Below are 22,319 nucleotides of genomic sequence, written 5' to 3'. Positions count from 1 at the left end.
ATGCATTATAGTGAGCAGTGAGGGAACCTGCATTATAGTGAGCAGTCAGGGAACCTGCTTTATAGTTTATAGTGAGCAGTGAAGGAACCTGCATTATAGTGAGCAGTCAGGGAACTTGCATTATAGTGAGTAGTGAGGGAACATGCATTATATTGAGCAGTGAGGGAACCTGCATTATAGTGAGCAGTGAGGGAACCTGCATTATAGTTTATAGTGAGCAGTGAGGGAACATGCATTATAGTGAGCAGTGAGGGAACATGTATTATAGTGAGCAGTCAGGGAACGTGCGTTATAGTGAGCAGTCGGGAAACGTGCGTTATAGTGAGCAGTCAGGGAACATGCATTGTCAGGGAACATGCATTATAGTGAGCTATCAGGGAACATGCATTATAGTGAGCAGTCAGGAAACATGCGTTATAGTGAGCAGTCAGGGAACATGCATTATAGTGAGCTATCAGGGAACGTGCATTATAGTGAGCTATCAGGGAACGTGCATTATAGTGAGCTATCAGGGAACGTGCATTATAGTGAGCAGTGAGGGAACATGTATTATAGTGAGCAGTCAGGGAACCTGCATTATAGTGAGCGTCAGGGAACCTGCATTATAGTGAGCAGTCAGGGAACCTGCATTATAGTGAGCAGTCAGGGAACCTGCATTATAGTGAGCAGTGAGGGAACCTGCATTATAATGAGCAGTCAGGAAACATGCATTATAGTGAGCTATCAGGGAACATGCATTATAGTGAGCTATCAGGGAATGTGCATTATAGTGAGCAGTGAGGGAACATGCATTATAGTGAGCAGTGAGGGAACGTGCGTTATAGTGAGCAGTCAGGGAACGTGCGTTATAGTGAGCAGTCAGGGAACGTGCGTTATAGTGAGCAGTCAGGGAACCTGCATCATAGTGAGCAGTCAGGGAACATGCATTATAGTGACCGTCAGGGAACATGTATTATAGTGAGCTATCAGGGAACGTGTGTTATAGTGAGTAGTCAGGGAACATGCATTATAGTGAGCAGAGAGGGAACATGTATTATAGTGAGCTATCAGGGAACGTGTGTTATAGTGAGCAGTCAGGGAACATGCATTATAGTGAGCAGAGAGCGAACATGTATTATTGTGAGGAGTCAGGGAACGTGCGTTATAGTGAGCAGTCAGGGAACGTGCGTTATAGTGAGCAGTCATGGAACATGCATTATAGTGAGCTATCAGGGAACATGCATTATCGTGAGCAGTGAGGGAACATGCATTATAGTGAGCAGTGAGGGAACCTGCATTATAGTGAGCAGTGAGGGAACCTGCATTATAGTTTATAGTGAGCAGTGAGGGAACATGTATTATAGTGAGCTATCAGGAAACATACATTATAGTGAGCACTGAGGGAACCTGCATTATAGTGAGCAGTCAGGGAACCTGCATTATAGTGAGCAGTCAGGGAACCTGCATTATAGTGAGCAGTCAGGGAACATGCATTATAGTGAGCAGTCAGGGAACATGCATTATAGTGAGCTATCAGGGAACATGCATTATAGTGAGCGGTCAGGGAACATGCATTACAGAGAGCAGTGAGGGAACATGCTTTATAGTGAGCAGTCAGGGAACATGCATTATAGTCAGCAGTCAGGGAACGTGTATTATAGTGAGCAGTGAGGGAACCTGCATTATAGTGACTGTCTGGGAACATGTATTATAGTGAGCTATCAGGGAACGTGCTTTATAGTGAACAGTGAGGGAACATGCATTATAGTGAGCTATCAGGGAACGTGCGTTATAGTGAGCAGTCAGGGAACGTGCGTTATAATGAGCAGTCAGGGAACCTGCATCATAGTGAGCAGTCATGGAACATGCATTATAGTGAGCTGTCAGGGAACATGCATTATAGTGAGCTATCAGGGAACGTGCGTTATAGTGAGCTATCAGGGAACGTGTGTTATAGTGAGTAGTGAGGGAACATGCATTATAGTGAGCAGTGAGGGAACATGCATTAAAGTGAGCAGTCAGGGAACATGCTTTATAGTCAGCAGTCAGGGAACATGCATTATAGTGAGCTATCAGGGAACGTGCATTATAGTGAGCAGTGAGGGAACCTGCATTATAGTGACCGTCAGGGAACATGTATTATAGTGAGCTATCAGGGCACGTGTGTTATAGTGAGCAGTCAGGGAACATGCATTGTCAGGGAACATGCATTATACTGAGCTATCAAGGAACATGTATTATAGTGAGCTATCAGGGAACATGTATTATAGTGAGCTATCAGGAAACATACATTATAGTGAGCACTGAGGGAACATTCATTGTAGTGAAGAGTCAGGGAACGTGCATTATAGTGAGCGGTCAGGGAACATGCATTATAGAGAGCAGTGAGGGAACCTGCATTATAGTGAGCAGTGAGGGAACATGCATTATAGTCAGCAGTCAGGGAACGTGTATTATAGTGAGCAGTGAGGGAATCTGCATTATAGTGACTGTCTGGGAACATGTATTATAGTGAGCTATCAGGGAACGTGCTTTATAGTGAACAGTGAGGGAACATGCATTATAGTGAGCTATCAGGGAACATGCATTATAGTGAGCAGTGAGGGAACATGCATTATAGTGAGCAGTCAGGGAACCTGCATTATAGTGAGCAGTCAGGGAACCTGCGTTATAGTTAGCAGTCAGGGAACCTGCATTATAGTGTGCAGTCAGGGAACCTGCATTATAGTGAGCAGTCAGGGAACCTGCATTATAGTGAGCAGTCAGGGAACCTGCATTATAGTGAGCAGTGAGGGAACATGCATTATAGTGAGCAGTGAGGGAACCTGCATTATAGTGAGCAGTCAGGGAACCTGCTTTATAGTTTATAGTGAGCAGTGAGGGAACCTGCATTATAGTGAGCAGTGAGGGAACATGCATTATAGTGAGCAGTGAGGGAACCTGCATTATAGTGAGCAGTGAGGGAACCTGCATTATAGTTTATAGTGAGCAGTGAGGGAACCTGCATTATAGTGAGCAGTGAGGGAACATGCATTATAGTGAGCAGTGAGGGAACCTGCATTATAGTTTATAGTGAGCAGTGAGGGAACATGCATTATAGTGAGCAGTGAGGGAACATGTATTATAGTGAGCAGTCAGGGAACGTGCGTTATAGTGAGCAGTCAGGGAACGTGCGTTATAGTGAGCTGTCAGGGAACATGCCTTATAGTGAGCTATCAGGGAACATGCATTATAGTGAGCTATCAGGGAACATGCATTATAGTGAGCAGTGAGGGAACATGTATTATAGTGAGCAGTCAGGGAACGTGCGTTATAGTGAGCAGTCAGGGAACGTGCGTTATAGTGAGCAGTCAGGGAACATGCCTTATAGTGAGCTATCAGGGAACATGCATTATAGTGAGCTATCAGGGAACATGCATTATAGTGAGCAGTGAGGGAACCTGCATTATAGTGAGCAGTCAGGGAACCTGCATTATAGTGAGCAGTCAGGGAACCTGCATTATAGTGAGCAGTCAGGGAACCTGCATTATAGTGAGCAGTCAGGGAACCTGCATCATAGTGAGCAGTCAGGGAACATGCATTATAGTGACCGTCAGGGAACATGTATTATAGTGAGCTATCAGGGAACGTGTGTTATAGTGAGCAGTCAGGGAACATGCATTATAGTGAGCAGAGAGGGAACATGTAATATAGTGAGCTATCAGGGAACGTGTGTTATAGTGAGCAGTCAGGGAACATGCATTATAGTGAGCAGAGAGGGAACATGTATTATAGTGAGCAGTCAGGGAACGTGCATTATAGTGAGCAGTCAGGGAACATGCATTATAGTGAGCTATCAGGGAACATGCATTATAGTGAGCAGTGAGGGAACATGCATTATAGTGAGCAGTGAGGGAACCTGCATTATAGTGAGCAGTGAGTGAACCTGCATTATAGTTTATAGTGAGCAGTGAGGGAACATGCATTATAGTGAGCTATCAGGGAACATGCATTATAGTGAGCAGTGAGGGAACATGCATTATAGTGTGCAGTCAGGGAACCTGCGTTATAGTTAGCAGTCAGGGAACCTGCATTATAGTGAGCAGTCAGGGAACCTGCATTATAGTGAGCAGTCAGGGAACCTGCATTATAGTGTGCAGTCAGGGAACCTGCATTATAGTGAGCAGTGAGGGAACATGCATTATAGTGAGCAGTGAGGGAACCTGCATTATAGTGAGCAGTCAGGGAATCTGCTTTATAGTTTATAGTGAGCAGTGAGGGAACATGCATTATAGTGAGCAGTGAGGGAACCTGCATTATAGTGAGCAGTCAGGGAACCTGCATTATAGTGAGCAGTGAGGGAACATGCATTATAGTGAGCAGTGAGGGAACCTGCATTATAGTGAGCAGTGAGGGAACCTGCATTATAGTTTATAGTGAGCAGTGAGGGAACATGCATTATAGTGAGCAGTGAGGGAACATGCATTATAGTGAGCAGTCAGGGAACATGCATTATAGTGAGCAGTGAGGGAACATGCATTATAGTGAGCTATCAAGGTACCTGCATTATAGTGAGCAGTCAGGGAACCTGCTTTATAGTGAGAAGTCAGGGAACCTGCATTATAGTGAGAAGTCAGGGAACCTGCATTACAGTGAGCAGTCAGGGAACCTGCTTTATAGTGAGCAGTCAGGGAACCTGCATTACAGTGAGCTGTCAGGGAACCTGCATTACAGTGAGCTGTCAGGGAACATGCATTATAGTGAGCATTGAGGGAACATGCATTATAGTGAGCTATCAGGGAACATGCATTATAGTGAGCAGTCAGGGAACCTGCATTATAGTGAGCAATCAGGGAACCTGCATTATAGTGAGCAGTCAGGGAACATGCATTATAGTAAGCTATCAGGGAACATGCATTATAGTGAGCTATCAGGGAATGTGCATTATAGTGAGCAGTGAGGGAACATGCTTTATAGTCAGCAGTCAGGGAACATGCGTTATAGTGATCAGTCAGGGAACCTGCACTATAGTTACTGTCAGGGAGCATGTATTGTAGTGAGCTATCAGGGAACATGCATTATAGTGAGCTATCAGGGAACCTGCATTATAGTGAGCAGTCAGGGAACCTGCATTATAGTGACCGTCAGAGAACATGTATTATAGTGAGCTATCAGGGCACGTGTGTTATAGTGAGCAGTCAGGGAACATGCATTGTCAGGGAACATGCATTATAGTGAGCTATCAGGGAACATGCATTATAGTGAGCTGTCAGGGAACATGTATTATAGTGAGCTATCAGGAAACATACATTATAGTGAGCACTGAGGGAACATGCATTGTAGTGAGCAGTCAGGGAACCTGCTTTATAGTGAGAAGTCAGGGAACGTGCATTATAGTGAGCGGTCAGGGAACATGCATTACAGAGAGCAGTGAGGGAACAGGCTTTATAGTGAGCAGTCAGGGAACCTGCATTATAGTGACTGTCAGGGAGCATGTATTGTAGTGAGCTATCAGGGAACGTGCATTATAGTGAGTAGTGAGGGAACATGCATTATAGTGAGCAGTGAGGGAACATGCATTATAGTGAGCAGTGAGGGAACATGCATTATAGTCAGCAGTCAGGGAACGTGTATTATAGTGAGCAGTGAGGGAACCTGCATTATAGTGACTGTCTGGGAACATGTATTATAGTGAGCTATCAGGGAACGTGCTTTATAGTGAACAGTGAGGGAACATGCATTATAGTGAGCTATCAGGGAACGTGCGTTATAGTGAGCAATCAGGGAACGTGCGTTATAGTCAGTAGTGAGGGAACATGCATTATAGTGAGCAGTGAGGGAACATGCATTAAAGTGAGCAGTGAGGGAACATGCTTTATAGTCAGCAGTCAGGGAACATGCGTTATAGTGATCAGTCAGGGAACCTGCACTATAGTGACTGTCAGGGAGCATGTATTGTAGTGAGCTATCAGGGAACATGCATTATAGTGAGCTATCAGGGAACGTACATTATAGTGAGCAGTGAGGGAACCTGCATTATAGTGACCGTCAGGGAACATGTATTATAGTGAGCTATCAGGGCACGTGTGTTATAGTGAGCAGTCAGGGAACATGCATTGTCAGGGAACATGCATTATACTGAGCTATCAGGGAACATGTATTATAGTGAGCTATCAGGGAACATGTATTATAGTGAGCTATCAGGAAACATACATTATAGTGAGCACTGAGGGAACATTCATTGTAGTGAAGAGTCAGGGAACGTGCATTATAGTGAGCGGTCAGGGAACATGCATTATAGAGAGCAGTGAGGGAACCTGCATTATAGTGAGCAGTGAGGGAACATGCATTATAGTCAGCAGTCAGGGAACGTGTATTATAGTGAGCAGTGAGGGAATCTGCATTATAGTGACTGTCTGGGAACATGTATTATAGTGAGCTATCAGGGAACGTGCTTTATAGTGAACAGTGAGGGAACATGCATTATAGTGAGCTATCAGGGAACGTGCGTTATAGTGAGCAGTGAGGGAACATGCATTATAGTGAGCAGTCAGGGAATGTGTATTATAGCGAGCAGTCAGGGAACATATAATATAGTGATCAGTCAGGAAACATGCATTATAGCGAGCAGTCAGGGAATGTGCATTATAGCGAGCAGTCAGGGAACATGCATTATAGTGAACAGTCAGGGAATGTGCATTATAGTGAACTATCAAGGAACGTGCGTTATAGTGAGTAGTGAGGGAACTTGCATTATAGTGAGCAGTGTGGGAACATGCATTAAAGTGAGCAGTCTGGGAACGTGCGTTATAGTGAGTGTTACACCAGGGATGTGGAGGATAGGAGACAAGATGTAAGCATTTGCCGTTCTGTAGGTCAGAGTGATATTTTGCGGTGGATTGTATGAAGCCGCCAGAGTGATTGAGAAGACTATGAGTATGAGAACATAATGGAGAGGGTGGACCCATCCAAACAGCAGTGCAGGCTGTAGGTGAGAGAGGGGAGGAGCCAGCAGGACAGATAGCAGGAAGTTATTACAGATTTGCAGCCAATGAGCCTGACTCATTGCAAACACGGAAATATATGCAGAGTTGTACACATCTTGCGCTGTGACCGTCCCCTATCTGTACATTTGGTCATCATTGTCTTTAGGGCTCACGTGTTCCGGCTTATACTTATGATTATTTTCAACACTGCACAGATGCATTGATTCACTCACACTCAACTTTGCCTACAAACGCCTTGTCACAACTCTATTTCCCACTCCAGACACAAGTGGAGGTGAAACTGAGTGACCTACAGCTCTGCAAGAGCAGTGCAGAAACATTCCAGATGTGTTCCGCACATGGACCTCAGGTCAACTTTGAATTGGTCCCGTACTGTGCAGTCAGAACCAATGTTTAATCATGTTACCCATATTACACATAGTGGGAACATGTCCCGTGGGATAAGCGATGTAACACTCAGAATGCAGGAGGTGTAATAAATAGCCAGTAAGCTGACGAGTTAACGGGCACCGCAATGGGCGCGACCTCAAGCCTCATTCTCACCAATCACTTTCCTTTAGGTGATATCAGGGTCTGAATGGGGCAACATGCTGCTCTGGGAAGGTGGTCTCATCAAGGTGGAGATTTGTAGGAGAGGATACAAACCTTGCCATAATGGTCCTATTAACCAGTTTGTCCTGGATGAAGGCGAGCTTATCACTATTGGCGCTGATGGCTTTGTTAAGGTGAGTATAAATGTGTATTATATTTTAAAGGGAATTACGTGAACAGCATATTTCTGATGCTCTGTCCACTTTCGGTTCCCACCTATCAGGTCTGGGATTTCGAGACAGTGGACACTGCAGACACTGTAGATGACTCTGGTCTCCTGGAGATGGAGCCGATGAATGAGCTCCTGGTTGGGAAGAATGTCAATCTTCACTATATGGTTAAGACATGGGAAAATGACTCCCCCATGTGGTATGCTCAGGTACTGTAAGGACGGTTCTTCATGACTGTCTCAGGTCAAGTCATTAAACAAGTCCCATTTGAATTAATCTGTATTAATAACTATCCCTATTTTATATGAGATTTTGTTTTACAATTTGTATGAAGAAATCTTAACCTGTTTCTTTGGGATTTGCAGGACGCCAATGGTGGAATATGGAAGCTGGATCTGTCCTTTTCTAATATTGTAAGTTTTACTCTCTGTTCCCTTCATTCATTGTAATAAATTGGGGCTAATTTACTAACATTGCGTTTAGTTGCAAACTTTGTACTAAGCTATAGCAACCAATCAGATTCTTGCTTACGATGTCTAACTGGGAAGCAGTCGGGAAGTCAACGGATGAAATCCCAACCGCCGGCTTCCCGACTGTCTAATCCCGGCAAGGTACTAATGACAGGTGTTGAAATCCCGACGCCTGTCATTACACCTACGCCGGGAGCCCGACACCCAACTTACAGATCAAAAGGTGCGCCGGGCATGGACACCCGCAGGGGGGGGGGGGGGTTAGGTTAGGGGCTCCCAGGGGAGGCTTTGGGTTAGGCACCCCCCAGGAGGTTAGGGTTAAGCTAGGGGAAGGGGGGGTTAGGCTTAGACACCCCCCCGGCAGATTTAGGGCTTGGCTGCAGGGAAGGGGGGTTAGGTTTAGGCACTTAGAGGGGTAGGGTTAGGCACCCCTAAAGGACGGTTAGGGGGTAAAAAATGGTTAGCGATACTTACCTTTTGTAGCTTCGGGATTTTCACCCCTGCCGGGCTTCCACTGTCAGGATTTGAACGGATGGCCATGCGGTAAATCATCCCGATTCCATTTAACTTGCACTATACAGATAACGGCTAATAGCCGATTGGTTGTTGGTGTTTTCCCATGAATGCAAAGTTTAGGAATGGCCTCCTTCTTTGTTCTTAGGGGAGCTCTCAGTCTACCAGGCCCTGAACTGAACATCGCACTGAAAAGTCCAAGATTACAGCAGATTATTGACTGAAACCGCAAAGTGCCCTTCAAGTTCCGACTGTAGTTTAATACATTTACCTGTCGTTACTGTGTATAGAGCTGTAGATAAATGCAGGGTTATGCACCTAGGCTGTGATATACATCTAACACATGACCTGGGAAGCAGAGATGGAGACGGACTTTGCAATGCTGGTGACAGAAATCTGCCGCTCAGAGCCAGGCAGCGACTGCAAAGGCAAAATCCTGGGCTGTGTACCAAGCGGGATAGATGGACGATAATCGGTTCTCAAACTCGGTCCTCAGGACCCCAAACAGTGCATGTTTTCCAGGTCTCCTCACAGAATCACAAGTGAGATAATTAGCTCCACATGTGGAACTTTTAAAATGTGTCAGAGAGTAATGAATACACCTGTGCACCTGCTGGGTGACCTGGAAAACATGACCTGCGTGGGGTCCTGAGGACCGAGTTTGAGAACCACTGGACTAGATACAAACATAGGGCCTGATTCTGAGTCGGACGCAATGCGCGATTCCTGACCCCCCTTGGGGAAAATTCAATTAGCCATGGCTCCAGGGATTAAGGCCCTCATTCAGAGGCGGTTGGAGGATGCAAGCGGTCACTCAGAAACTGGGCGGCCGCTTGCATCCTGACCGCCCGCCTCTGTTTCGGTCGTTAGGCTGTAGGTTTACACCCACAGCTCTAACGACCGCTAGGGTGATGGTCGCGATGGTCATAGACCATCACGACCATCGGGGCTTACGACGAGACCCTAGGGTAGGGTCTCACTTGTCATAAGCCCCGGAGAGCTTCTGGCTCTGTCAGAGCCGGAAACTCTAGTGATGTCAGTGGGGCCTCCCCCAAACGGCAGGCGTTCCCATGGGAACGCCTCCGTTTGGGCTGCCACCCCCCCGGCCCGCCTTCAAAACGGGGCGAGCTGTCAACCAACATCGACAGCTCGCCCCCTTTGGAAAGAGACCCGCTACGACCGGCGCTGTTGGTCGTAGCGGGTCTCACGCATGCGCACGAAGGATCCGGCTCCCTCGTGCGCATGCGCACTGGACAAACATCGAGGCGGCCGTAAATCCCGGAGCTGTTCGTGTTAACCCATAGCTCCCAGGATAAGTGTCCAGAGCTATGGATTTACCCCACGTGGTAAGCCCCAGCGGCAGTAAATGACTAGCCCAGGGCAGAGCCGCAGCAACACGACTAATTGGATCTGCCCCAAGGTGCTGCTGGCAAACTCTCTAACAGAGTGTAACAATGGGCTGGAGCCTGTCGTACAAGGAGTGGTGCCTGTAGCTATAATTGTGGGGGATGGAATCAGGGATATTATCTGATTACAATGTATATAATCTTCGGGATATCACAATGGCTGTTTCCTGATTTCTGCAGACACAGGACCCGGCATGTCTGTTCTCCTATCACTCAGGCAGGATCACAGCGCTGGATGCGTCTCCTTCCACGTATCTCATGGCCACTACGTCTTTAGACCGTAAGTTCAGGGGTGTCCCGTATATGGGCATAAAGACACCTTGCGTCTGATTACTGTTCTTACCTAAATGTCACAGAACTGATTTATATGTTACGTTTATGTTGGTGAAAATACCATTTGTGTTTTGCTAATTATGGGCTTGATTGGGATACGTACATAAACCCAATGGCTTTACGTACATATCTGTCTACGGGCGCTGCTCCCGGATCGCAGTTGCAGCAGGGAGGAGTCAATTTCCTACCGACACCTCCTGCTGCATTTGCGTTTTAGTTGGTCGGTGTAGCTCAGCCGCTTCCTGGCGTTTCCTTGCAGCTGTGCAATACCGACCACTGTGGAATCAGGCGCTATGTCAGGTGTTTTGGCTCTTGGTTACTCTATAATGTGTGTGAGCCATGATGGGATATTCAGAATCATGGGGCTCTTTCAGAGGCGCAAGCTGCTGTGTCTGCTTAAGCGTCATTTGCCGTAGTTGCATCTGAGACTTTATGCTAATGTGCGTCTGACTGTTTAAGGACTGAGACTCCCACTTTATACGTTTTTAGACGCTACCATCGGAGCGTGCGCTAGCCCCACACTAGGTGCAAAATCTCCGTAGGCAGTACGACCTCCAATATAAGCGATTAAACATCTGATTTTGCGTCCAGATATGCGTCACACCCGCAGCACTGGCACAACGCGACCATAAGACTGTGTATCTCCAGGTGTCAGAATAACTGGCTCCCAATCACTGGCTAGTAACACCCAGTACATTTCCAGTACATTCCTATGACTGCGATGCACACCGTGAGTCACAGGCACTGTGCGACTTTTTAGCTACATAGGCACATGCGCAGTATAAAAACATTGGCCATTTGCGTGACTATCGGCAATGAATGTGACTCAGGCCCTTTGGACGTTACCTACGGTTCTGCCTTTCTCCTCCTTACAGGATCTGTGAGAATCTGGGACTTTGTCGGGAAGGTTCCGCTGGTGGAGATGAAGTTCAAAAAAGGAGGCACATCGCTGATGTGGGCGCCTCGCATGGTGAGGTCCGGGGCTCAGCGTTACACACAGTCTAATATCCGCACTGATCTCAAGGTGTCCGCAGGGCGGCACGGTTGAAACTTGTGTGATATCATGGGCATTGTCTGACTGCGGACGTTTATAGCACCTTACAAATAAACTATGATAATTGTACTTAATACCTATATGGGCTACTGGTAAGACTGCCAGAGTTGCTGCACCCACTGGGCACTGCCCATCCCCCAACATCTTACCTTGCGTGGAGTGAGGGCCGGTAGGCATCCTCTCCTCTTGGGCTGGACTGTGACATTATAGCCCAGTACCAAACTCCCAGGCCATTAACAGCATGGAAGCCCCTATGTGTCGGCAGCCACGCCATAGTGAGTGGGCGCCACGGCTAAAATAAAGACACTAAATGAGTGACGTAATGTTACCCATTCACTGTCCTAAACCATGGCGGCCTTGGATCAACTAATGATGGCGCCAACACTGGGTGATGTGGCACATACAGGCACAATCTTCAGCCATATCTATAAATGTTCACCTACTATAGGGTCCGGTTACATCCAGTGTAGGGCTCTTGTCCTGCACATCAGACACTATGTGATACACTGCAATGGCCAGGGAGTAGCCGGAGCAGAGCAATGTTCTGCAGCTGCCTAGAGAAGTGAGGGTCTGCCCGACCTGTACACACAGTATCTGTAAGAACATAATCTATCACATTCATTCACGTTCCATGTGCTGCTATGACATCTCCCTGTATAGTAACTCACTGCCCAATTCCCCCTTCTCTCAGGTGATGTTCTCTGTACCCGCTGCCACCATTGTCTTGTGCTCCGCAGGTTAATCCTAAAGGCGGCCTGTTTGCGGTGGGGTTTGAGGACGGAGTTGTGCGTATCCTGGAGGTATATAACGCCCTTGGTTTGAGGCTCGTGGCCGGACGTGGCGGAACGCAGGACGCCACAATAAGCCTGAAACAAGCGTTCAAGCCGCACAACGCCCCTGTCACCGCTCTGGCCTACGAGCGGAATGGAGAGATCCTGGCCACTGGGGTATAATCCTCTTTATTACACTTTATACTTCTTCATATTAACACTAGATGAATTGTAAATAATATGTATTGTTACAGGCAGGAGATCAGAATTTGTTTGTGTATCACCCCCTGTATCAGCTTTATAGCTATCACCCTCTGTATCAGCGTTATAGCTATCACCCTCTGTATCAGCCTTATAGCTATCACCCTCTGTATCAGCGTTATAGCTATCACCCTCTGTATCAGCGTTATAGCTATCACCCTCTGTATCAGCCTTATAGCTATCACCCTCTGTATCAGCCTTATAGCTATCACCCTCTGTATCAGCTTTATAGCTATCACCCTCTGTATCAGCCTTATAGCGATCACCCTCTGTATCAGCCTTATAGCGATCACCCTCTGTATCAGCCTTATAGCTATCACCCTCTGTATCAGCCTTATAGCTATCACCCCCTGTATCAGCCTTATAGCTATCACCCTCTGTAATATACCGTATTAGGATGTGACTGTGACTTCTCCCCTCTGTATCAGCCTTATAGCTATCACCCTCTGTATCAGCCTTATAGCTATCACCCTCTGTATCAGCCTTATAGCTATCACCCTCTGTATCAGCCTTATAGCTATCACCCTCTGTATCAGCCTTATAGCTATCACCCTCTGTATCAGCCTTATAGCTATCACCCTCTGTATCAGCCTTATAGCTATGACCCTCTGTATCAGCCTTATAGCCATCACCCTCTGTATCAGCCTTATAGCTATCACCCTCTGTATCAGCTTTATAGCTATCACCCTCTGTATGAGCCTTATAGCCATCACCCTCTGTATCAGCCTTATAGCTATCACCCTCTGTATCAGCCTTATAGCCATCACCCTCTGTATCAGCCTTATAGCCATCACCCTCCGTATCAGCCTTATAGCTATCACCCTCTGTATCAGCTTTATAGCTATCTCCCTCTGTATCAGCCTTATAGCTATCACCCTCTGTATCAGCTTTATAGCTATCTCCCTCTGTATCAGCCTTATAGCTATCACCCTCTGTATCAGCTTTATAGCGATCACCCTCTGTATCAGCCTTATAGCGATCACCCTCTGTATCAGCCTTATAGCGATCACCCTCTGTATCAGCCTTATAGCTATCACCCTCTGTATCAGCCTTATAGCTATCACCCCCTGTATCAGCCTTATAGCTATCACCCTCTGTAATATACCGTATTAGGATGTGACTGTGACTTCTCCCCTCTGTATCAGCCTTATAGCTATCGCCCTCTGTATCAGCCTTATAGCTATCGCCCTCTGTATCAGCCTTATAGCTATCACCCTCTGTATCAGCCTTATAGCTATCACCCTCTGTATCAGCCTTATAGCTATTACCCTCTGTATCAGCCTTATAGCTATCAGCCTTATAGCTATCACCCTCTGTATCAGCCTTATAGCTATCACCCTCTGTATCAGCCTTATAGCTATCACCCTCTGTATCAGCCTTATAGCTATCACCCTCTGTATCAGCCTTATAGCTATCACCCTCTGTATCAGCCTTATAGCTATCACCCTCAGTATAAGCCTTATAGCTATCACCCTCTGTATCAGCCTTATAGCTATCACCCTCTGTATCAGCCTTATAGCTATCACCCTCTGTATCAGCCTTATAGCTATCACCCTCTGTATCAGCCTTATAGCTATCACCCTCTGTATCAGCCTTATAGCTATTACCCTCTGTATCAGCCTTATAGCTATCAGCCTTATAGCTATCACCCTCTGTATCAGCCTTATAGCTATCACCCTCTGTATCAGCCTTATAGCTATCACCCTCTGTATCAGCCTTATAGCTATCACCCTCTGTATCAGCCTTATAGCTATCACCCTCTGTATCAGCCTTATAGCTATCACCCTCTGTATCAGCCTTATAGCTATCACCCTCTGTATCAGCCTTATAGCTATCACCCTCAGTATAAGCCTTATAGCGATCACCCTCTGTATCAGCCTTATAGCTATCACCCTCTGTATAAGCCTTGTAGCTATCACCCTCTGTATAAGCCTTATAGCTATCACCCCCTGTATCAGCCTTATAGCTATCGCCCTCTGTAATATACCGTATTAGGATGTGACTGTGACTTCTCCCCTCTATTTACCATACAGAGCACAGACAGAACCGTCTTTTTCTTTGCTGTTGGAGACGAGTATAAGCCCATTGGATTTGTGCGTTTGCCGGGACCGGTCAGGGAATTGCAGTGGTCTCCGCCGTCACACGTGAGTCATTACCCGCGTCTCAGTCACATAGAGGCTCATTTAGGGTTAGTAACGAATCCAGCTAAAGGGGGCAGATCTGCACCTGGACTCACCATGTTTTGATACGAAAGGGGCAGATGCTAATATATACTGTATTTGTGCATGTAGAGAATGTGCCAGCTGCTTCTGCACATAACCCGCGGATAACGGGCAGCTTCTTTTATACTCTGCGGTTAACAATTGAACAAGTATGTGCCCCCTCTCCCAGCTCTATATGAGTCCGCACATGTAAAATGCGCCCCCTGCAGCACAACAAGGTTTCACCAAGGTGTAAAATGACACTTTAATCTGATTCACTCCTAACTCTATACATAGCCATAGTCTGTGACTGTCGGCTGCTGATATTGCGTCATATACGCTATAGGGACGTATTCACCATTGCTGGTTCCTGTATTGATGTCTTTAGATGTATTGTGAGCTGAGGCATTGCCTGTTAAGCTGTAAAAGTCGCTAACACCAGCGGCCAGGGACACTTTTTGGCTCAGCCTATTGTTTCCCTATATTGCTCGAACCCAGTGGATTTATAGGCCACACTACCCTAAATATTCATCTCACAGAACAGCTGCCCCCGCTGGGCGTATGACAGGTACCTACTTATACATTCTCCATAGTGTCCACTGACGACCTTCTGTCCCAACTCTGCAGGAGGAGAACGCGCTGCTGGTCCTGTGCGACAACGGATTCGCCGTCCAGATCCCGTCTCCTGCCGCCGAGCAAGCGGATCCTGTCTCCACCTATGAGATCTCTAATCTTCCTCTACGTTACTTCCGATTCAGCAGCATCAAGTCAAAGATTGAGGTAAACACATCTTCCCGGTATATGTAAGAGTCCCACAGCTGAGGGGTGACCAACGTGCACACAATACAGACATCCTCCGCCTGTAACTAATCTCATCGTGTGCGCTGTGTGACCAGCACACCAGGCGCAGCTAATGATGGAGGGCAGGGAGAGAGGCCTCGGCCTTCTTCCTACGCACACTCAGAATAAGCCAAATGAGCTCTGTGTCCTGGAGAACCTGGTGTAGATCTAGGTTACAAAGACTGGAGGAGAGGTTTGGCGTTATACTGCTATGACAGCTGTGATAAGATGATGTGGGGGCTTCTCAGAGCTACGTCTTTACTGATGTGATGTAAAGCGTCCTGTCCACAGGATGTGAGCAGAGGTTGTTGGGGAAGGCAGTGTGAAGTCACATCGGTACCATGTATACTAAGGATGAAGAAAGTAACCATGTGCTGTCAGTGGACAGATAAATAGGGCTCGCCATGGCTCCCTCAGTGATAGAACCAGCTCCTCTCATCACTCCTTGTACCCGTTTCCTGATTCGGTTTGTACCACAGTTCGTTGTCCTAACCCTCATACATGGATATAGGACCTGATTCAGACCCGGTCGCTAAGTTGCACTCGCTCACTGTGAGCGATTTTCGCCCATCTGCGCATGCGTATAATTTGCAATGCGCGTGTGCGCAAGCCAATCTTTGCGATCTGATTTTGGTTGCTCGTAAGCCACTATCATGTCGCTGCTTTGCGTGACAGATAGCGCCGTTTGTGGGTGGTAACAGGGGAAGGTGCATGTGAATGGGGGAGTGGTGTTGCGAACGCAGGCGTGTCGGGCCGCCAAAACGCCATTTAAAGGTCATGCATAATTAGCAAAGTAGCCAGCGCTGATCGCAGTGCTTGTGGCGGGGAAAGGCAACCTCAAGGGCTGCGAGCATCTCCGATGACTCTCCATGTTACCGATTAATCCTACAATTCCCGGAGATGACGTGTGTTGCGAGTGGCAAGGGGGGCGTCAATATACACTAGCGAGCGCTCATTGCCGTAGCTCGCTAAGACATAGAGGGCGTCCTTACGCGACGCAGTGCGAGGGCTTAATTTAAATATCCGGCCCCTTTTTGCCAGCGAGCGACCGCATCTTGCGAGCGGGGCCTGAATGAGCTCCATAGTCCATCCTAGAGTAACAGACTGGAACAGGATACAGAAGTTGTCATTTTGTGCAGTTGGCCCCACCCAGGAAACTGCGCTGAGAACGAGATGCCAGTAGGGGAGAACTGCAGCCTACCAGGGGGGGCAGAGGGGAATGAGTCCCACGGTGTAAGTGCCCCAGGCTGTGCATAGGTAATGTGTAGTTATAAGTTGATGACCCTTGTAATCAGCTGGTAGAGTTGCAGACATCCCTGTCTCTATTACAGAGAGAGGAGCAGCTGGCCGGCATACAGAAGAGACGGGAGCAGGAGCAGAAGGCGCGAGAAGCCTGGGTGCAGCAGCAGAAGGAGCGGGGAGTAGAGCTGACAGAGGAAGAGCTGCAGCCGCTGCCGGATGATGAAGAGGAGAAGCTGCCAGAGCTATATGTTCCCAAAGACCCCAGTCCTGTCCTCTGTGGCTTCTACGCCACTCCCGGGAAGTTCTGGCTGTCCTTGGTACGCTATCCATCCGTCGCTCACACGTGGCACTGCACCCTCGCAGCAGCATCTAATCCGGGTCTAGAGAGAGACATAGAGGAGCCGAAGCAGCGCTGAGCGCAGGCAGCTGTAATTGCTCCCGCATTGCATGCACAGAACTAAGGGCCTGGTTCCGAGATGGACGCAGACGCCGCCATGTCTTTTGCCACAGTCGTCTCTACGTCTTTATGCGCCATCGAAACTTGTACCAGTCCTATGGCAGGTGCAGATGCTCCGTCTTAGCGTGGCCTCCTGTGTGCGCGGCTGTGTGTCTTTCAGCGCAGCCACTTTTAGCATCATGCCCGCGTCTCTGGGCGCAGACAGTTGAGATACCTGCATGTGGTGCAACTCAGGCACATGCACAGTACAAAAAACATGGCTCAAATGCGGGTATATTGCCACTGCGTTCACCTCTCAATGAGGCCCTAAATGCGTCATTTTGCCTGTAGGCAGAGCTGTTCGCTGACATCCGCTCTCCACTTGCGCGGTTTCATAGTCGTTATTATAAGAAAACACTTGCGCCAGCCCCATACCGGGTGCAATATGCGCACAGGTCTGCAGAGCCCATGACTGGACAGACACGCCCTTACGGACCATGACCAGTCACCAGCCAGTTACGGCCCTTCAGCCACCCATGGAGATGGGACTGAGTTGCGCGCCCCTGTGTCACCTGGATTCCAGAGAGCTCGGCTTCAGGGTGGGCGCAGTGGAAAAAACGCATATGATTCGTAAAAGCGGCTTTCTATCAAGTCCAGTTGGTTTGATCCTGTTCTCCTCTTCGCCATAGGATGGGTACGACGCGGGGTTCCTCTACCTCTGTGAGTTTACAGACAGCGATCATCAATCTGGAGATCCCACTATACGGAGGGACGAACCAATGAGGGCACTGCCCATGGAAAACACCAGCACCAACCCCATCCACAAAATGCATTTTAGGTATGGAAAGGTGCAGGGTATCTGTGGACTCACCCACTGCAGGGCTACAAGAACGGGGCCACTTGTGGCCGACTCCGTGATCTAAACACTTGATAAGTTATCGTATTACAGCTAAAGCATGGGAGGAGGAGAGCTCTGACTAGGGTCAGTACTGATGCTGGGAGAAAATGGGATAAATACTGGCAGAAACTATTACAGTACATGTATAATATACAGTAAGAGTATATAATGTGACTGTAGAAAGTAATAGTCATACAGGGGTATTCAATATGGGTGCGATAACATCGTTTTTGCGTTAATATCGCAATTATGACGTCATTATCGCAGGTTTTACTTTTACACCCTATTCAATTTCAAAGACTTATCGCAGTTTTGAAAAGTCTTTGATATATAAACGGTGATAACTTTTCACCATTGAATAGGTGTCGAAAAAAAGTGCAGAATTGGGGTTTAGGGGTGCAGGCTTAAAAAAAATAGCCTGCACTCCTGAGAATGACATTTAAAAAACTGTGTCAAAAAAAAAATTGGGCCACCCCAAAAAATTAATTAAAAAATTGGGGTGCAAAAAAAAAAAAATGGGAAAAAATTGTTAAACAATAGGGAAATAGGTTCAGGGCTATTCTGCAAGTATGCGGCACATGTTTTCTAGAATAGGTTATTAGCGGCAGGTGTATTCTAGAATAGGTTATTAGCGGCAGGTGTATTCTAGAATAGATTATTAGCGGCAGGTGTATTCTAGAATAGAATTATTAGCGGCAGGTGTATTCTAGAATAGATTATTAGCGGCAGGTGTATTCTAGAATAGGTTATTAGCGGCAGGTGTATTCTAGAATAGATTATTAGCGGCAGGTGTATTCTAGAATAGGTTATTAGCGGCAGGTGTATTCTAGAATAGAATTATAGCGGCAGGTGCACAAATGCAGAATTATTAAAAACTTACTTTAGGGACACCAAAATATGCTAGTACCCATTTTCATGTACCCCAAATTTGATGGGACCACTTAAAAAAACGAAAAAAATAACCTAAGTGCTCTTCTGCATCACTTCTTCAATGTCGGGAAAAATGCACCTGCTGCGGCTATTTAAATCCCCGACTTTCAATTAAAGGCTAAAACGGGGGTACCCATAGTGTTCCCCCATGTTTTTACAACTTTTAGGGGGTCCTACAATTATTTTAAGGAAAAATTCATAACTTTACGCAAATCCAACTTCGGAGTTTCCCGTTTTCGTTAATTTTATATTGAATACAGGGATAAGCGGGAGCGCGCACCAGACTTTAACGCAGGAAAAAACTCCGATATGAAACGTTAACTTCGACAGTGAAGTTAACGTTTCATATTGAATACCGCTCATAGAGGCATAAATACTACAGAGTAATGTAGGCTCAGTACTCTGTACTAGCAGTAATGAAGTATCAGCTTATTGGGTGTTTAGGTTTTTTTAAAATGCATTGGTTCATCAAATTATCTAATTATCACAGGGGTCATCTAGTTATTACAGGTGTCATCTCATGTAGTTATCACAGGGCTCATATAGTTATCACAGGGGTCATCTTATCTAGTTATCACAGGGGTCATCTTATATAGTTATCACAGGGGTCATCTCATGTAGTTATCACAGGATCATTTTATCTAGTTATCACAGGGCTCATAGTTATCACAGGGGTCATCTTATCTAGTTATCACAGGGGTCATCTTATATAGTTATCACAGGGGTCATCTCATGTAGTTATCACAGGATCATTTTATCTAGTTATCACAGGGCTCAAAGTTATCACAGGTGTCATCTCATGTAGTTATCACAGGGTCATCTTATCTAGCTATCACAGGGCTCATAGTTATCACAGGGTCATCTTATCTAGTTATCACAGGGGTCATCTCATGTAGTTATCACAGGGCTCATAGTTCTCACAGGGTCATCTTATCTAGTTATCACAGGGGTCATCTCATGTAGTTATCACAGGGCTCATAGTTATCATAGGGTCATCTTATCTAGTTATCACAGGGGTCATCTCATGTAGTTATCACAGGGTCATTTTAGCTAGCTATCACAGGGCTCATAGTTATCACAGGGTCATCTTATCTAGTTATCACAGGGGTCATCTCATGTAGTTATCACAGGGCTCATAGTTCTCACAGGGTCATCTTATCTAGTTATCACAGGGGTCATCTCATGTAGTTATCACAGGGCTCATAGTTATCATAGGGTCATCTTATCTAGTTATCACAGGGGTCATCTCATGTAGTTATCACAGGGTCATTTTAGCTAGCTATCACAGGGCTCATAGTTATCACAGGGTCATCTTATCTAGTTATCACAGGGGTCATCTCATGTAGTTATCACAGGGTCATCTTATCTAGTTATCACAGGGGTCATCTCATGTATTTATCACAGGGGTCATATAGTTATCACAGGGTCATCTTATCTAGTTATTACAGGGGTCATCTCATGTAGTTATCAAAGGCTCATATAGTTTATCACAGGGGTTATCTAGTTATCACAGGGCTCATCTTATTTAGTTATCACATGGGTCATCTTACATCTAGTTATCACAAGGGTCAACTCATTATCACAGGGGGGTCATCTTATTTAGTTATCACAGGGGTCATCTTATGTAGTTATCACAGGGCCATCTCATGTAGTTATCACAGGGCTCATATAGTTATCACAGGGTCATCTTATCTAGTTATCACAGGGGTCATATAGTTATCACAGGGGTCATCTCATGTAGTTATCACAGGGTCATCTTATCTAGTTATGACAGGGGTCATCTCATGTAGTTTTCACAGGGCTCATATAGTTATCACAGGGTCATCTTATCTAGTTATCACAGGGGTCATATAGTTATCACAGGGGTCATCTCATGTAGTTATCACAGGGTCATCTTATCTAGTTATGACAGGGGTCATCTCATGTAGTTTTCACAGGGCTCATATAGTTATCACAGGGTCATCTTATCTAGTTATCACAGGGGTCATATAGTTATCACAGGGGTCATCTCATGTATTTATCACAGGGCTCATATAGTTATCATACGGTCATCTTATCTAGTTATCACAGGGGTCATCTCATGTAGTTATCACAGGGGTCATCTCATGTAGTTATCACAAAGCTCACATAGTTATCACTGGGTCATCTTATCTAGTTATCACAGGGGTCATCTCATGTAGTTATCACAGGGTCATCTTATCTAGTTATCACAGGGGTCATCTCATGTAGTTATCACAGGGTCATTTTATCTAGTTATCACAGGGCTCATAGTTATCACAGGGGTCATCTCATGTAGTTATCACAGGGTCATCTTATCTAGTTATCACAGGGGTCATCTCATGTAGTTATCACAGGGTCATTTTATCTAGTTATCACAGGGGTCATCTCATGTAGTTATCACAGGGCTCATAGTTATCACAGGGTCATCTTATCTAGTTATCACAGGGGTCATCTCATGTATTTATCACAGGGGTCATCTCATGTAGTTATCACAAAGCTCACATAGTTATCACTGGGTCATCTTATCTAGTTATCACAGGGGTCATCTCATGTAGTTATCACAGGGCTCATAGTTCTCACAGGGTCATCTTATCTAGTTATCACAGGGGTCATCTCATGTAGTTATCACAGGGTCATCTTATCTAGTTATCACAGGGGTCATCTCATGTAGTTATCACAGGGTCATTTTATCTAGTTATCACAGGGCTCATAGTTATCACAGGGGTCATCTCATGTAGTTATCACAGGGTCATCTTATCTAGTTATCACAGGGGTCATCTCATGTAGTTATCACAGGGTCATTTTATCTAGTTATCACAGGGGTCATCTCATGTAGTTATCACAGGGCTCATAGTTATCACAGGGTCATCTTATCTAGTTATCACAGGGGTCATCTCATGTATTTATCACAGGGGTCATCTCATGTAGTTATCACAAAGCTCACATAGTTATCACTGGGTCATCTTATCTAGTTATCACAGGGGTCATCTCATGTAGTTATCACAGGGCTCATAGTTCTCACAGGGTCATCTTATCTAGTTATCACAGGGGTCATCTCATGTAGTTATCACAGGGTCATCTTATCTAGTTATCACAGGGGTCATCTCATGTAGTTATCACAGGGCTCATAGTTCTCACAGGGTCATTTTATCTAGTTATCACAGGGGTCATCTCATGTAGTTATCACAGGGTCATTTTATCTAGCTATCACAGGGCTCATAGTTATCACAGGGTCATCG

At 46.1% G+C, this 22,319-nt stretch overlaps 1 protein-coding gene across 7 annotated transcripts in view; it reads left to right on the top strand.

Annotated features, from left to right (window-relative positions):
• Positions 1 to 22,319, top strand: part of CFAP44 (cilia and flagella associated protein 44) — a 111,853-nt gene that overhangs the window by 45,151 nt on the left and 44,383 nt on the right. For all 7 annotated transcript variants that reach the window (XM_088450763.1, XM_088450762.1, XM_088450767.1 and 4 more), the window contains exons 9-18: positions 7,526 to 7,690; positions 7,780 to 7,935; positions 8,092 to 8,139; positions 10,296 to 10,395; positions 11,324 to 11,418; positions 12,240 to 12,449; positions 14,567 to 14,677; positions 15,362 to 15,514; positions 16,906 to 17,133; positions 17,942 to 18,090. In XM_088450763.1, the coding sequence (XP_088306889.1) occupies positions 7,526 to 7,690; positions 7,780 to 7,935; positions 8,092 to 8,139; positions 10,296 to 10,395; positions 11,324 to 11,418; positions 12,240 to 12,449; positions 14,567 to 14,677; positions 15,362 to 15,514; positions 16,906 to 17,133; positions 17,942 to 18,090 (1,415 nt within the window). The remainder of the gene's footprint in view (positions 1 to 7,525; positions 7,691 to 7,779; positions 7,936 to 8,091; positions 8,140 to 10,295; positions 10,396 to 11,323; positions 11,419 to 12,239; positions 12,450 to 14,566; positions 14,678 to 15,361; positions 15,515 to 16,905; positions 17,134 to 17,941; positions 18,091 to 22,319) is intronic.

This window comes from Taudactylus pleione, unplaced genomic scaffold, assembly GCF_031769625.1.
Source record: "Taudactylus pleione unplaced genomic scaffold, aTauple2 ptg000523l, whole genome shotgun sequence".
In the NCBI taxonomy this organism is placed as follows: domain Eukaryota; kingdom Metazoa; phylum Chordata; class Amphibia; order Anura; family Myobatrachidae; genus Taudactylus; species Taudactylus pleione.
This window is presented reverse-complemented; position numbering and strand designations above follow the sequence as displayed.